The following is an 18,365-nucleotide window of genomic DNA, read 5'->3' on the forward strand; positions in this document are numbered from 1 at the left end:
TGGTCCACTCCGGGGTGTTTTGCTGTCAGGAGGGGGCTGCAGCGTTGTTCCCAGGAGAGGTCCGTCAGGGGCAGGTCCTCCTCAGCGGCTGGCTGCAGGGAGAATAGCCCAGGTGATACTACAGGGCCCTGCCATCAGGCCGTCAGCGGTGGACTCCCTGGCTGGAGGCTGGTACTACGGCAGGTGGACACGGGAGGACGACATGTTGGTGTAGAGTGGCTAGAGGCCGTCTCTCGTCTGCAGGCGTGGCTGGAGGCCATTGCCTGTGTCTTGTCCTCAGAACCGCTACCGACCCTGCGGGTAGTCCTTGAGGAGAGGCTTGAGGCCATCTCAATAGTCGAGTAGCTTGAGGCCATCTCATTAGTGGAGCGGCTTGAGGCCGTCTCGTTAGTGGAGTAGCTGGAGGCCATCACGAGTGTGGAGTGGCTGGAGGCCGTCTCATTAGTTAAGCGGCTGAAGGTCATCTCGAGTGTGGAGCGGCTTGAGGGCGTCTCATTAGTGGAGCGGCTTGAGACCGTCTCCGTGGGGCTGTAAGGAGCATAGGATTCAGCTCCACCCTGATCCTGATCCAGGCTGGGCTGACAAGAAGGTAGTGTGCCCAGGTTGAGGTGTACAGGTCGGGTCGGTTCCGGGAAGTAGGGGTGCACGGCTACCTGGGACTTGTGCCTATATGGCACGAATACCCCATATGCTGCATCTACCCCTCTGTTGTCGCCTCCTGGGGGTGTCATGTCGCCTTCCGCTGTTATCATGCCTTCTGTTATTATTATTTCACCATCGTCGTTGTGGAAAAAGCCACATCCTCTTGCCTGGAGGTAGTATGTGTGGGTGGTGTTGGTGCTGTGTGCCGGCATCAGCTGTTGCAGGAGAACGGTCTAGCGGTCAGTCATCTTGTCTGGGTTATGGTGTGGGGCATAAGTGAGGAAGAGGGTGGAAGGTTGAGTGGCAGCCTGAAGGAGGTGGAATAGGTGGCTGGGCCAGCAGATGCAGTATTTCACGCCGAAGGCTGGAGCCTAGGTGACGTGCCTCATCTTCATGATGTGGTGGTGGTAAGAGCCTTGGCTGAATGCTTGCGAGGGAGGCGGTGGTGCTTTTATGCCAGGGCAATGTGCATTGGTTACCCTGGGGATAGAGGTGAGAGAGGCCTGAGCTTGGTGTATCATGAAGTGATAGGTGTTGTTTAATGGGGGGGAGAGGTGAGGGGGAGGATGGAGGGGTGGGAGATGTGGTGGTGATGTATATTGCTGGAGGGCGTAAAAGGTGGCCAGAGTGAGTGATGGTGATTTTGAGGGTGGGAATGGGTGGTGATGTGGGTGTGTTGCCTAGTATCTTAACCCACCGCGTCCCGGAGAAGTGAATTCACGTCCTCACATGATGTGCACTCATATCCCGGAGACATAAATTAACGTGGCAACATTGCAAGGTCCCTAATTTGGATAATTTTCAATTTTCGCGAGTGATTTTTGGCACGTATACACGGGACACCTTCCTCTATTCCTCTACAAGATGCCAAGCAGGGACAATGCCTTACACTGCATAACCTCTCCCCCTCCCCCTGCACGCCATTGTCTCAGCAATTCACCTGTTACCAGTGACCTGGCCAATAAAGACATTCAGGGCCAGAGTGATTCCCCAATCGATGACAATGTGGAGGACAAAGTTTACATAGCATTAGAGGAAGAAACAGTCAGAAATGATGATCAGGTAATGTGGGAAAAAAAGGAGCGGAGAGGCAAAGGTGGTGGTTAACACTGAAATCTCCTAAAATGGAGATTTCAGAGAAAAGAAATGGATAGAATATTCCATTGTAGAAGTAAGACAGTCGAAGAAATTTTAGTAGTCAGTAGAATTAGGGGATACGTAAACATCACAGATATATTTAGTCAGAGAATGACAGGAAAGCCGAAGCCAGAGTGTAGGGAACTCAGAAGAATCGAGTTCAGAAACATGAGAACAAGATAAGTCACTGTGTATATAAACACAACAGCCACCCTTGGCTTTGAAATGAGTATAGAGAAAGTAGGAGGATACAGAAATGGGTTTGCTGTCAGTTGCCTCAGACAGCTGTCTCAGTTTGAAAGAGAAGGTGAGGTTTACAGGAGGAGAGGTGGTGCTCAACAGAGCGAAAGTTAGAGGAAAGGCCGCGAATGTTGCAGAAATGAAGAAATGAGTCGGACAGTGGTTCCAGGCAGCTCAAGTCGTCACCTGGAGAGGGGCGGAAGGTGGGGGCATTATTGGTCCCCCCCCCCCCGGGGACTTCGAGGCTGAGTGTTGAGTAGCCATGATTTTTTTTTTTTTTTTTTTTTGAATTATGGAAAGGGAAGTGAAGTGTGTACTGTGCATGTAGTTTGGTGTAGATAGAGAAACTTGTATTGGAGAGCATGCTGGCCTACTCTCTGTTACTGAGACACTGAAAAAGAACAGCAAAGGGGGATGGTCAGGAACTAGTCCTGAGGGCTGATGAAAAGGGAGCTCCAGCTCTCCCTGTCATCAGCTTTCCATCCACCTCGGGAGTACTGCCCTGCTCGACTGGTGCTACAATCTACTCCTCTGAAAGTAGGGAGGAAAGACTGGAGATGGAAGGAAAGAAGAAGAAAAAGAGGGAGAGTGTGAAGGATGTACAAGCAGGAGGAAAGGAAGAAACAGAAAGAATGAGATGAAGGAGGATGTGAAAGATGAAGAAGGAAGAAAGGAAAAGACAGCAAAAATTCAGACACGAGGTGCATGTGTGTGTTCTTACCTACCTAACTGTTCTTACCTAATTGTATCTTTACAGGAATGAGTCAAGCTCGTACTGTCCCGTGTCTTAAACCATATTTATCGTATATATCCTTAAATTTGTGAACTCTTTTGGCACACACTATTGCATTCCATTGATCAATTGCTCTGTTGGGAAACTGAATTTCCTTACGTCTTTATCACCTCTCTTCTTATGCAGTTTTTTGCAGTGTTCTCTTGCTGATGCTTCTCCATATGTTAAGTAATCATTTATGTCTATTTTCTCCTTCCCTGATATGCACTTATATAGCATTATCATGTCACCTCTTTTCCTTCTCTCCTGTAGTGTTGGTAGATTCAGTTTATTTAGTCTTTCTTCGTAGCTTAGGTCCCTTAAGCTTGGTATCCATCTTGTAGCGGCCCTTTGAACTTTTTCAATCTTGTATATTTGCTTTTTGAGATGAGGACTCCAGACTACTGATGCATATTCCAGGGTTGGTCTAATGAATGATGTTATTATCCTTCTTAGCATGTCTTCATTTATGTATGTGAATGCTATTCTCATATTTGCAAGCAGTGTATACATGTTCCGTACCTTCTCGCTGATGTGGTCAGTCGGAGATAGTCTGTTATTGATAATCACACCTAGGTCCTTCTCTCTTCCTGATGTGTATAGAGTTTTATTTCCTAACTTATAATCCCAATCAGGTCTTTTTTCACTTTTACCAAACTTGATTACATGACACTTGTCCACATTGAATTCCATTTGCCATGTACTACTCCATTCATGAAGTTTATTTAATTCTTCTTGTAGCTCTTTACAAGAGTCTGTGTTAGTAATTCTCCTTTGTATTTTTGCATCATCTGCAAACATATTCAGATAGCTCTCATTTCCAGTGTTACTGTTTATATCATTTATATACACTAAAAACATGATTGGTGCCAGCACTGAACCCTGTGGTACTCCACTAGTCACTTCTTTCCATGATGAGTAGTTTCCTCTTAGTTCTGTTCTCATTTCTCTTTTTATGAGAAAGTCTTGCATCCAACAAAACAGTTTGCCTCGAACTCCTCCTTGATGGTATAGTTTCCATAAAAGTCTTTGGTGTGGTACTGTGTCAAAAGCTTTCTTGAAATCTAAATAGATACTGTCCACCCATCCTTCCCTTTCCTGTATTGTGTTTGTTACTCTGTCATAGTAGCTCAACAGATTAGTAACACATGATTTTCTTTTTCTGAAACCAAACTGTCTTTCTGTTATCATACTGTGTTCTAGATGATTTACCCAAGCTTTGTGTGTGTGTATGTGTGTGTGTGTGTGTGTGTGTGTGAGAGAGAGAGAGAGAGAGAGAGGTTGAGGGGCCACCTTCCTCATATATCTTCTCTCTTTCATTTTTCCTCTTGTTTGGCGAGTCAGCACTGTTAGGCGGGTCTCCCTCCCCCACCCCCGCTAGTGTGCTGCCGGCCTGGCCTGCGCTTTACACACTCGCTGTGTCTTACCCTCAATGCATTTCATCACCGAAACTCCCACTACCTTACCTTCCTGCATATCTGATGTTTGATGTCCCATTATTTGGCATTGGTAGTTTATGAGGATAATAACATTGCCTATGTTGTTTCTGTGTCAGCCTTTACTGTGTAAGGTATATGAGAGTTTGGGTTTGGGCCTAGAACGCATCTCTGGCATTTCTTCAGTATCTTATGGAGAAAATTGCTTCGATATCCTACATACTCGCCGACTGAACACTCCTGCCATTACACGACACCGCCGGATATCGGGTTTGGCCTGTACTATACGTACCTGTACTTACAAAAATACACACCCTTTCATCCTGGAAGTTATACATGTAATATCACATAAAATACAAGAGAACAGTACTATACTCACCAATCACACATTTCTGGTGTTCAGAAGGGATTTCATGGTATTATCCAGTGACAACCCAGTGGCATAATCCAGGCATATTAATATCTATTTTCTGTTTCAAAGTACAACTCTTGTTTCCACCACTCTGATTCAGTTTGGGAGGAGCCATCGCAATATTTATCAGTGATAAATACACAAGACTGAGCAGGACATATCCAAACATGATGTAAATATGTTGGGCGGCCCGACACTCGCCCTAGTGGAAGCAGCATAAACTATTACGGATGGTGTGAAAAGAGCCCATCAAGTTTGAAATTTTGGTTGGATCTTGGATATCTTTGGTAAAATTAATGGAGAATTAATTAGCAAAACCTTCAGTTAACCCGCTGCATGTCAGCTATTTTTAGCCCTGTGGTTCGCCTTCATGCCGGCCATTTTTCGACCATTTTTTATTGGCTAAAATGATAGATTTTGATGTGAAAATAACGAATTTCACCATTAAAATGATCACCAAAGCTCGGAAATGAATTTTATTGAGTCCTGCATAGTCGTATACAGATATACTATAGTAGCCGCAGCGAGAAATGAACGCTGTGGTGGGGCAGCCGGGATGACCGGGGATTCCCCCACTCTAGCCATATCTACATGTCACCGACCATCGGCCACCGATGCAGCCCCGCTCCATGATCCTTACCCTGTGTCTCTGGCTTTCTCTTTCTCTCTCGGTTTCTATATAAACTGGTGTATTTCCGAAACTAATTATGAAATTATTATGACTTTTGTTCCACACCACCACTGAGGTAAAAATCAAGGAGAGTTTTCTGTATAAAGGTTTCCCCCCCCTCCTAAATGTGGCATATGAGCGGGGAAGTGCGGCCTTGCCGATACCTCCGCCTGACCTATAATTATACACTCGCCAGAACTGACCTGCCCTCAGACAAGGGGGGGGAAACCTTTATACAGAAAACTCTCCTTGATTTTTACCTCAGTGGTGGTGTGGAACAAAAGTCATAATAATTTCATAATTAGTTTCGGAAATACACCAGTTTATATAGAAACCGAGAGAGAAAGAGAAAGCCAGAGACACAGGGTAAGGATCATGGAGCGGGGCTGCAGCGGTGGCCGATGGTCGGTGACATCCTACCTCTATGGTCGGTGACCTGTAGATATGGCTACAGTGGGGGAATCCCCGGATGACCGGCTGCCCCACCACAGCGTTCATTTCTCGCTGCGGCTACTATAGCTCTCACGCTCACCACGTAGGTGAAAGTCGTTTTCTATGTAAGGTATACTCAAGTATTTATGCTGGGAAGTTATAGCAATGTTCAGTACACTTTTCTGATTACTTATTACTTCAACATCTATCACAATTTGCGTATCTTTCTCACTGTGAATGCATTATCTTACACTTACTTGAAGATAGGTACAACCTGACTTCATTATGTACAGTCCTGGCACTTACAAGAAGGTATTTACAACCTGACTTCACTATATAGTCCTTACACTTACAAGAATATATTTACAGCTTATGCTTACATGAAAATATATACAAAATGCCTTCACTATGTACAGCACTGGGTGAGGCAGACAGGCAGAGTGAGGGAGAGCATGCATGAGGCGGGGAGCGAGTGAGTGTATGGCCTTGACAGCCCGGGGGATGGTAGAGGAACAGTTACCATATATGCCTGCCAATTTTTACCTGCAAATCTTGAAAAATGCACTCAGTGAATTTTTTTATTTCAAACCATTTTAAAACAGCACTGGCACTGGCCGCGGAATTATGTCAGACCATTTTAAAATGGCACTGGCACACGGCGGGTTAATCGCATTTTGCAGTTGAAAGATTTGTCATATAATCGAGACTCTACTGTACTGAGGGGGGGGGGGAAGTATACTGTATATGAAGTTAATCACTGACCCTGCTGCTGATCCACCGTTTATATACTCTCTGACTTGGCCTAAAATAGCCCTCTCTCAATATTGAATGCTGAACTGTAAAAACAGAGTAACACTAAAATATGATGCCTGTCATGAAGAAGCATGATTGAAAAGACGTTACACTGTAATACTGCTTTTTTCACCTCCACCGATCTACTTCGAATAAGCTGCAAAATGGTGGAGACGGGGTGAGGACTGGGCCAAGTTAAAAGTAAAAGGAGTACAGTCACCGAGATGTGCCATAAGAAGGACGTAAAGCCTTAGTATCGTCTTGCTTTGCCATCAAGCTTCATAAAATAAACTACAAAAGAATGAAAATGTGGGTCAAGTTAAGGTGATATGAACATAGAATGTTGTACCCCTATACTGTACTTCAAAACTGAAAAGAAATGTGCTCTGACACCATAGATACCCACTGAGCATGTGAACGAGGAATGTTAGATTTAGTAGTGCAGGGTGTTGTGTTAAGCAGTATAAAACACTGTGTTAGGTGTTTCAGTATTAGGCGTAAGAGTATATAGTGTTGTGTTTGGCAGGATAGGACATTGTGTTAGATGTATCAATATTAGGAATAACAGTGTAAAGTGTTGTGTTTTACAGAACAAGGCACTGTTATGTAAGTATTAGGAACAGCACTATAAGGTGTTGTGTTTGGCAGCATACAGCACTGTGTTAGGTGTATCAGCATTAGGATTAAGAGTATAAGGTGTTGTGTTTGGCAATGTAAGGCACTGTGTTAATTGTATCAGCATTAGGATTAGCAGTATAAGGTGTTGTGCTGAGCAGCAGTACAAGGTGTTGTGTGTGGCAGTATAAGGTACTGTTAGGTGTATCATTATTAGAAGTAACAGTGTAATAAGTTGGGTTAGGTGTAGCAGATTTAGATGCTGTGTTAACTGTGACAATGTGTACACCAGTCCAGTGGGTGTAAAAGTTAAGCTAGGTGCTGGGGTAAGTGTACATAGGGCATTTCATGATCGTAGGGTGATTTTTTTCAAACTGGACTTGGATGAATGCACACGTTTATTTGTTTGTTTGGAAATAAAAGTAAACAGTTGAAGTCACTTTTTATTTGAATGAAAATAAGTCATCCCACAGACAGTGTCTTGTCTTTCACTAATGGCTCATGAGGGCAACTAAGAAATCAACCCAAGAAATTGAAGACATTTTCTGACAAAACAACCAAGACTCACAGCAGGACACATAATGATTAGACAGTTACAGACTTCCATGATTGAAGAACCTTCTTCCTGTAGTTGGCGATGATTTGGAGGACCAGCTGTCTCGTCTCCTCACTCCTCGTGAGCTTCTCATTCAAGTCAGTTGCCAGCTTGTCTCTGCATTCAGCGCTGTCACTGACTATGCTGACTGCCATGACCCAGCCATAGTGCTCCTCGATGTTCTTGAGCTCCCTGGGAACTTCCATCTTTTAACACTAGAAGTAGTTCTGTGTTTGGATCGTGACAAAATCAGCAATCTTCAAGTCCGTGGGGTCTTGTAACACTCAAAGATCCACCTTCCTCGCCCTCACCAATCAAGGAGGCTTCTGGTGAAGGCTGAGGAACATTTGAGCCTTTTTGTCCTCAGGCACAAGGTTCAAGAAAATGCCAAAGCTTGCAAGATTCTCACTCAGGTGCCGGTCATGTTTCTGAAGTTTGGGGGGCATTCTACCATCCACTTCCTCATCAACCTGGTTCTTGTAGATCTGTAGTGTGTGAAAGAAAGTCAGATCATTTGTGGGTGCATCATTTCCAACTAGCAACAAGTACCAAGCTCGAAGGAACACCGTGAGCGAGTAGACATTTATCCACTTCGGGGATCATTCCTCATGAGAAGTGAGAGGGAATTAGTCCCAGAACAGGTGAATCTTCAGTGAGTAAATCCCCTGCCCCATCCATCTAGTCCTGCTGTATGCTCCTGGATGGCAGATTTCGCTGTCAGAGCACTTCCTTGTTTCGGGAAGTGGATGGCACAGGAGGCGGAATGGAAGCTCGAGGTATTCCCTGTAGTCGCTGCAGTCGTGGCCCTCCTAGAATTTGGCAACAATGAAGGAAGCCAGCTTATCTCGATGCTTCGAGATCCATTGATCTAAGGGTTGTGGATGGGAACAATCGGCCTGAGCTTCGTACAGTTTGAAAACCTGCTGACTGATATCCTGGCGATCCTTGAAGATGCCAGATAGGGATATTTTCCAGCCAGAAGAGGAGAAGAACGTGTCACAGACCCCGGAGAAGAGAAGCTCGTGTTTGTGGTGCTGGCATGCACTGAGAAGGAGCAGTTTCCCAATGGTGTTTTGGATGACAGTGCAAGCACCACTGTGGACACTCAGGCTGCTTGCAGTAGTATCAAAGCAGAGGCCAACCACCCAGTACTTCTACTTGTGATCACAGCTTCAGGACATTCAATATCGTTCATCCCCTCTCCCATCCCAGAACTCAATTTCGGGATAGCCAGTAGCTTTTTTACTTGACCTGCACTGGTCACAATGATGGGCATTCAATTTTATAATTTCTCATAAGGGGCAAAACATGCATGCCTTGTGGGGTAGGATAGTAACAGGCAGTTGTGCTCATATTTTGCATTACATCACTGCTCTTTAAATGGAACACAATTAGCATGTGTGCATTCACAGTGCACAAAATTCAAAATTTTGAAGCACCATAGTGTATGTGTACCAGCATCAGGTACTCTGTTAAATATAACAGTATCAGGTGGTGTTTAAGTAGCTACCGGTTGAGAACAAGACCACAGTCCACCACAGTGGCCTGTGTAATGTCACTGAGATTGGCTGCTGCCTTCAACACCCCCAGCCCACTCTCCACATCACCAAAGACTTGAGCCTGCTGCTGGCTATTTGGATCATCCCTGGTAGTGATGATAAACTGGGCGGCTCTCCGCTCCCCATCTGGGTACCCGAAGTATTGTGGCCACACGACTCCTGCCTTGCCTGACAATCGGAAGCCCTCAAAGTCAAAGGGCAAGGGATCCAGCTCTCGTCCACCCCATCCATCGTTGAACTCATAGTCACCACCACACACACCCTCTCCTAGACAGCCTTTCTGGTGCACAGAAAGAAAGGCAGTGTTGCGGTATGAATAACCTCGCTGGCCGGTACAGAGCAGTATGAACAGTCGTGATAAGGCTGTGTTGGGGCCGAGACGAATGTGCACCCGTCCTTTTGTTGATCCACCCCAACCCACATCCAGGAAGGCCAGGGTGGAGGTGAGGTCCAGGCCCCCCAATAAATCACTCAACTGCAATAGAACAACATCAATCAAATGTGGAGACAAAATAACTGATACCAACTTTAATTGTCCTGTATTAATCTTTACAGCAGATAAAGACCAATATTAGAAGACTTAAATATGCTTATAAACAGTAACAGACATCTGATATAGAGCAGTAGTTGTTGTTGTTGATGAAACTGGACCTGTTTGGCCAAACAGACCCATCACCTGCAGGCATGTAACTGGCCTTGCGTGGCTATCCCGTGCAGTGAACTGATGCACCCTTGCAGCTGACAATGACTACAGTGAAAAGGAGAGTAATAAAGTATGACAGGATGGAAAGGGAGAAGCAGGATGAGAGAAGAGCAGACAAAGAGAATGAATGAAAAAGGTGAATGAATGAATAAGGTGAAGGAAGAAGTATGCAGCACTACATCAAGTGAGTGGATGATGGTTGCCACCAACTACCTGAAAACTTTTCAGTGTTATGAAGATATTACCACAGCATTCACAAGCAGCACAGGCGAGTTTGTGAACGAATGTGATCTGCATAAAGTTAAGCCTTGGACAAGTATTAATGGAAATACAATGTTGCTGTAAGTGAGAGGGACAAGGAACGTTAAGTAATAATTCTGTTATGCTCTGCACCAGCACTCATGAATAATTTTAGATCTAATGATATTCAATTTGCTTTTGGGAGAAACATGTGTATGGATCTGTGAAAATGGAAAGATAAATGGCCCAAAAGTTATGTTTTCCTTTTTAGTAACTGTGCTTTGGAGGAAGCTTAGGTATAATGCCTCTTACTGCAGCACACAGGCAGCAGAAGTGGTGACAGGATGGATCATCCAAGACCTACAGCTGCTGTATGTGGCTGCATTACTATAGTTCTTTCACTTTAACATGGCCTAAATTTCCATCCTTTAGTAACTTATTTCAAAAGGCATTGCTATGGCTCTACATCTTGATCAGGGCGCTTCTTCACCATATTCTAGAGCGGCATTTCCCAACCTGGGGGGCACGGCATTTGAGATCGCTAGGGGAGTGTGGGGTAATCAAAGTTCAACAAAGGGCTAGTTCATTCAAATGCATACAGGGTATTCCCAAATATATGTATGAATAAGTAACTTTGACAGGAAAACTTCACAACCGTCATTTCGAGTAACCACATGTAGTGTTGCCATCAAGAATCTCGATCCATAAGGAACAGATAAAAACATCGTTGTTTAGGCATCAGAGGGGTGGGGGAGAATCATGAATACAGTTCTGACCAAAGGAGGGTGCAGTGCTAAAAAGGTTGGGAACCTCTGTTCTAGAGTTAATCTGTTACCTAAAATCTGACATTCAAGATGGAGAAATGACAATTTTGGGCCAGGTTAGAGTAAAAAAGAGTATACTTGTACCCAGTCTGGGGAAGATCTAGGAATATTTCTGAGGTGTTGCCCATGTCACTTTCCACAGTAATGAAGGTCTGTCATCCTCTTTCTCTCAGGCAACACAAGTAACATTTGTCAACTAAGGATGGTTTCCGTATCTGTATGGCAAAATCAAACATGACAGATGATGAAAGATGCAGTATGAGTATGTAGAGTATTGTATACTAATCTTCAGTGTGATGAAGCAGGGGTGTTGCCAGGGCAGCATGGCCAACATCCCTGGATATGCTCATGGTAAATAGGGGTTAGTCTTCAACTCTAGCACTGTATTCTCGTCAGATGACAAGGATTTGTATCACCTCTTCCTTAGTGATTTTACAGATTACACTGTAATAGTCTCTTGTACTGACTTAACCTAACCATGGTATTCATGACGAACTAATACTGACACAGATTACGTAGGGTAATATCTCAATTATCCAGGGTAAATCAGTCAAATCCCTCACCAGATATTGCAATAATGCCAGATAGTGTGTCAGTACCCCCAATTGGCTATCCCTTCAGTTTTGAGATGGATAATATGTCACCACCCTACCAGTGTCTCAACCCTCTATCCTAAAAAGTTTCCTACAGTATTACCCATGTGTAAAAGATTAAAATCAAGCACAAAATACAATACAGAATTGGTATAGTACATATAGTACAGTAATACATTACATACCATATCTCAATTTGTTCTGGTGTCAACATCTTTTTCCATATGAAGTTGTAGTATCACACACTGTACATAATAAGTTTTAAAGCTGTTTAATCATAATTAACAGTGTGTAATGAAGTGTGAATGATGAACAACCAAATATCATTTCGCTGTTAGCTGTGGTATAGAAGAAGGTGGATGGCAGACCACAAGTGCCACCCTGTTTCAATTATAAAAAGAAGGTTAGGAGAAATGAAAAGATATCTGAATAGTGCGTAAGTGTAAAGTCCTGGGGAACCGTTTATTATGTTGGTATATGTGAATGTACTTAATACCATTTTATAGAGGTGTATAATGTGCTAGTAGAGTTGTCTTTTATCTCTACTTTTTGCATAAGCCCAGAGTATATGTAAATGCTCAGCACCTCACTTTTTAGCTGACCTCAGCACCGCGCCCTAGTCGGCTCGGTGAGTGTACAGCATCAGAAGCCGTTTTATAGTTACAAAGGGAGGTGGTATCGCTCTTACATATCTCTCGGGTCGCAGTTATATTATTCTGTACCCAATAAAGAGAGATTTAATCTGCTCATTTCTGTCACCTTACGCTACCACTTAATAACAGACCAGCTTCCACCTTCTCGTGGCAGAGGACCTTTGGTGGGAAGTGTCGGGCAGTGACGGCGAGTAGCTGACGTGTACTACAGACAGTGTCGTCGATCTCCAACACGGTGGTCTGGTTATACTATAACAGCAGAACACATATATTTATTGGTGCTAGTGGTGGCACGATATTTAGTGCCAGCCGTGTACTGATACATTATATTGGTGCTAGTGGTGGCACGATATTTAGTGCTAGCCGTGTACCGATACATTAAATTGGTGCTAGCGGTGGCACGATATTTAGTGCTAGCCGTGTACCGATACATTAAATTGGTGGCAGCGGTGGGATACGATACGTACTAAAGGGATTTATGCTGTGAACCAGTAACCCCTGCAATCGCTCGTTCCTGAAGGTGAAACAGAAAATCTTACTCAACTGTTGTAAGGGGACTAATTACCAGTGAGTTAAGTGGGGCAGATAAACTGGAGTGGTGCATATTAATTCCTCCCATTATTCTGCCAGTGCGAGATTCCTATCTTAAGCACAAACTGGCAGTTATCTCGCCCAGTGGTGTGCGAGATATCTCCATCTTCAGACGCAAACTGGCAAGAATCTCGCGCTCGTGTGTGAGAGGCGAGATAAGGAGAGTTCAAGCCAGTGCGGTGAGAAGTGGGTCAACTAGCAACTTCTAGCAACTCCAGAGGCGTGGACGGCCGAAGCGAGCCGAGAGAGAGCGAGAGCGGCCGAGAGGTGCCACGATTGTGTGTGGTGCGTCTGTGGCATCTGCCTGGCGTGATGCAGGGCGAACCAGTCGCTTGCTAACTCCCACAGCGAGCGGGCTGCCGTGTATGGTTGGAGGAGTCTGGTGGAGTGTGGAACGTGGAATGTGGAACATCATCCTGGACTTTCATATCTAGGTAGTGTCCATGCATTAGTAATCCACACACACACACATACACTTGAATCAACACACGTTAGTTAGTTAATGTGTGGAAATAAAGGTTTCTCAGAATTCCCTTGAAATAAATATACTTTCTGTGTACATTAACCCCTCCAATATCCGGATCAATAGAGCCATCGGTAGGTTCGGATATTGGTTTCGTCCGGATATTGGGCCCCAGCTTATGGACTTGTACTTACGGACCCTAACACAGAGAAACACCTATACAACTCCCTCCGGACATGCATAGCACCTATTTAACACCCAAATCACACCAATAAGGCACATAAATGACTGAAATAAATGCAATAGAAACATAAAATGTGGGTTTAGAAGTATGTTCATACATTAATAAACATTCTGGTACTTATGGACTCTAACCGAACCTAACCTAACCGAACCTAACCGAACTCTGAAAAACACATTCCTACTGCACATGCATGAGGTAAGTTTAGTATGGAAAGAAGTACAGTATGACACTTTCTGGTAAGTATAGTATGGGAAAAAATACAATATGAAACATTCTGGTAAATATAGTATGGGAAATAGTACAACATGAAACATTTTGGCTACTTACAGCAAGTCCCTGGCCACCTCGATGAATAACCGCCTCCTCTCGGACTCTGACAGTAAGAACGATTTCCTGAAGCACTTGCACTACACTCTTCCTGAAGTCTTGCACTGAACTTAGTCAATAACACACAGAAGTCCGTTCTTTTCACAGTGTTCACTTTAGTCCAAATAATGTTCCATTAAATTTAAGTGTTGCACATTAACTTTTCCCAAGTTTTTTTAAGTTTCCAAAGCCAAAACAAAGAAGGTTAGTTACGTTAAATTTCTTTTCTACTTAGTCTTTTCTCCCAACTTGAAAACCTTAACACAACACACCGTTTTTTTCACTGCACAACACTCAAAATTCCCGTGTGGTCTAGTGGAGAAGTTCTTGCTGTTTATTCACTGTCAGAGCCCGAGAGTATCACTGGCAGGCGTCCAAGGGGTGCATCGGTGGGTAGTGGTGATGGCGTACCGACTACAGAAGACTCTGAAGACAGCCGCAAACTCACGTCGAGCGGTGACTCCACTGTAGCTGATGTGCTGGGCTGTGGCTCGGAGCATGAGGGCCTGTCTTGGGGAGGCAACGGAGTGGAACCAGGGCTTGGCACAGCGGGGTCACGGGCCTGAAAAAACTGTCAATCGTTGACTGACGCAAGGACCGACGATTCTGGCGATTGATGATGCGCTGCCGGAAAGCACGCACTTCCTCCACGAGTCCCAAGGGCCCCATCTCCCTGTCGCAGTCCGGGTGTTCCAGGTAGTCTAGGACGAACTCTAGATGTTCCCGGAGTGCGCTCAGCTTGGGGATGGCTGGAGTAGTGTCCTGCTGGGCGGAGTCTGCATCATCATCGCCTTCGTCGTCGGAATCTTCAAGTTCGGGACTGACACCAGCAACCGAAGACGCGATCTCGATATCAGACAACGTCTGATACCCAGGATCGCCCTCGTCGTCGTCCAACCACTCACGAACATCGTCCACATCAACATCGTCGCCGTGCGTACGTAGCCGTGCATGGAAGTCATCCACGTCAAACCCTAGGAAACCGTACTCCACATCTGTTCCGAGAAGCAGACGAGACCAACCATTTTCAAGAGTTTTCACAGGGACTTCCTTCCATGCACTAGCCCAGTTGTACAGCGCAGACTTGATGTTGTAGCGGCGAAGGTTTTCCAAAGTCCGCTTGCCTCGAGTGTCACGTCCTTCCCTGTGCTCGTCCTCATCCTCGAGAACCACCATCACCTCGTCCAGGAACTTCCGACGGTACAGGCGCTTTATTGCCACGATCACTCCTTGGTCCATTGGTTGAATGAGAGCAGTCGTATTAGGTGGCAGAAACATGCACCTAATACGGCCATTCTCAGCAACCAAGTCCTTGTCGCACGGGTGGGCAGGTGCATTGTCGAGGAGAAGGACAGCCTTTACCTGGTCGCGAGGAATTCCCAGTGTCTTCGTCTGGTAATGTATGACCTCCTTGACGAAGTGATGGTGAAACCAGTCTTTGAAAATCACAGCTGTGAACCATGCTTTCAAAGAATGGTACCATACGACAGGAAGGACATCCATCACCCCACAAAGGCACCGAGGCTGCTTTGCACGGCCAACAATAACGGGCTTAAGCCGGTGCATGCCGTTAGCATTGGCACAACACAAAGCAGATATCCGTTCCTTGGAAAGCTTGCGGCCAGGTACACGCTTCTCCGTCTCATCGGCGAGAGTGTTCGTTGGCACCGAGCGATAGAATAGGCCAGTTTCGTCAGCGTTATAGACTTGACCGAGAGTGAGGCCCTCCCTGTCGATCAAGCCTTTCACCTTGTGCCGAAACTCGTCCACTCCATCCTCGTTAGCGTCCAATGCTTCGCCATGTGCTTTACGGTTAGTAAGGCCATGTCGCAACTTGAACGCGAAGAGCCAACCCTCGGATGCCTTGAAGTCTAGGGCGTCGTGAAGCCTTGCAAACTTCTCAGCAGCAGCCTTCAGCTCCGTTCCACGTACCATCACACCAGCTGCACGTTGCTGTCGATACCAAATCAACGTGGAGCGGTTGATCTCTGCATACTTGGGGGTAAACATAACCTTCCTCTCCACGTTGCGTTTGCTTCTCGACGAGAAGTCAGCCGTGTACTGCATGAGCTTGTCTCGGGAACGCTTGATATCGAACAAAGTCGACCGGGCCAGGTTGAACTCGCGGAGAATGCGAGAGGAAGACCAACCCGCATCAACCTTCTCCAATATCTCCCGTTTCTTCTCCAAAGTCAACACCACTCTCTTCCTTTTCTCAGGAGGCGGGGCCATCATCACACACACTAAGAGTAGGGCAGAGAGCAGCAGGAGGCCTTGCAGCAAGTACGGCACCACCACAAAAGCGAGCACGTGGGCAGCCATGGCGAACAGCGCAGGTCTTGTCGCGGTGAGAGACAGGCGGGAAGTGGGGAGGATGCAGCGGCGCTCTATCGGACGTCGGAGGAATGACGAACCAAAACAATGCTCTCACGCGGCGCACGCGGCAAGTTCAAATTACGGACGGCAAAAAATCGATTTTTTTTCCAATTTTTTTTTAATTTTCGGACCATTTTGGGAATGTTTGATCCCAGGACGATAAGGTTCGGTTAGTGGGGATGTTCGGTTATTGGGCGTCCGGATATTAGAGTGATTACTGTATTTTATATGTGTTCCGTTCTCTGTCACTTACCGTAACTATCCTTTTTTTTTATGTCAGTTTATCTTCCTGTATATGGGAGGGGAATATTACTGACAAGGTTGGATGGATACAGTGAAAAAGTGGGGACGTAGAATTAAGGGAAATAGAGATAAGCCAACCCCACTAGACTCAGAATTTTATGAGTGGGTTGAAACATCAAATAAAAGTGCTCAGACATATAAAATGAGTGAAGGACATATTGAGGATCAAGGTGATGAGGATATTTCTGAAGGACAGGATAAGGATTTGAACGCTTTGCATTTGCGTTCTGGTCATACTTATTCAACAGTCCCAGAGCAATCAGTTAGATCCAAAATGGCCACTAGTCTTGCTAATGAGGGTAATCCTAGAGAGGAGACTGTGGAAGTTGAGACAACAACAGAACCTTTGGTCACTCAGGATATGCAAAATCCAGTCATTAGTGATAGTACTACAACCACTCACATACCTGTGTATACTTCAGATGTTTTCAGTACACCACAAGGTTCTGGACAGAATTTATTTTCTGTTCCTTATTCAAATGCATGGGGTATAAACACAGACGGTATTGGCATGCGAACCCAGAATCCTAATCGATGGGGCATGGATACTAATATTGGCATGCAAACCCAGAATCCTAATCAATGGGGCATGAATACTAATATTGGCATGCAAACCCAGGGCCCTTATCCAAATACCTGGGGCATGACTAACAATATGGGCGTTCAAGGTCAGACTAACCCTCCTCCTTTGTGGCAGACTAATATAGCACCCACTAACTTGACTACTGCTAGTATCCCACAGACTTTACCTCCTGTTGTGCCAGTCAGACAGTCTCAAGGGCCTATTGTTACTCAGGCACCTTCAAACACAGACTGCATCAAAGTACTTCCCACAGCACAACCAAGTTTACAGTTTACTGGGGAAGACAATTATGACATTCACAAGTTTTTGAGGGACTGTGAAGCCCAAATACATAGGCTACAGCTTGCTAGTGATGCGGAGAAGATTTGGCATGTGAAAGCAAATATCAAATCAAATTCTCATGCTTCTGAAATGATGGAGGCATCCTTGTTTTACTCTGGGCCTACTGCTCAGAATTATGAAAGGTTTAAGGAAGCCCTAACCCACATTTTTGCAAGTGATTGCTATGTGCCAGATGCTTGGGTGTTCAGGTATGTAAACAGGGCTCAGCAGTACCCTAACTGTTCTGTGAATCAAGCATTGGCGAAGGCAGGCACGTGTTATGTAGAGGCTAGCAAAGCCTTACCGAAATCGGGCTGGGGAGACTGGACTTCGGGAATGACTTTTGAAAGAGTCGCGCGGTTACTTGAATATTTACAGTTTCTAGCTTGTTGGAACTCTGCTACTCGAGCTCATGTACTTAGGCAGCCAAAAAGACCTCCCGGAATATCCTTGCCTGATATGAGCTTTAAGCTAATGGCAAAGGCTGAAGGAGAGGGTAGTAGTGTCCTAGCCATTCACACAGAGAAACCTCCTGGGAAGTATTGTACAGTGTGTAAAAAGGCTGGACATACAGACAAAAAATGTTGGCATGCTAAAAAGGCGGCACGCCATGCAGCCAAGGCCAACTCGACTGCCACGTCTGAGCCTGGTTCTGGGAAGCAGGTAACAAACAACCCAGTACTAGTTCTCCACGACAAAACCCGACCAAGGCCACGAAGTCAAAGGGGACAAGGTGGTGCGCCATACATGGGCACTGTCTTCACGAAACAGACTACTGCCCCCTTGTCATTGAAAACAGGAAG

At 45.3% G+C, this 18,365-nt stretch overlaps 1 protein-coding gene across 1 annotated transcript in view; it reads right to left on the reverse strand.

Moving 5' to 3' along the window:
• Positions 1-8,057: 8,057 nt before the first annotated feature.
• LOC145393103 (uncharacterized) overlaps positions 8,058-18,365 on the reverse strand; it is a 163,959-nt gene continuing 153,651 nt past the window's right edge. Inside the window, exons 5-7 of the mRNA XM_080267412.1 lie at positions 9,254-9,777; positions 8,664-8,838; positions 8,058-8,228 (exon numbers count right to left, since the gene is read on the reverse strand). Coding sequence (XP_080123538.1) covers positions 8,058-8,228; positions 8,664-8,838; positions 9,254-9,777 — 870 coding nt within the window. The remainder of the gene's footprint in view (positions 8,229-8,663; positions 8,839-9,253; positions 9,778-18,365) is intronic.

This window comes from Coenobita brevimanus, chromosome 3 (genome assembly GCF_032717465.1).
Source record: "Coenobita brevimanus isolate Jiangsu-jjx chromosome 3, ASM3271746v2, whole genome shotgun sequence".
NCBI classification, from domain to species: Eukaryota; Metazoa; Arthropoda; class Malacostraca; order Decapoda; family Coenobitidae; genus Coenobita; species Coenobita brevimanus.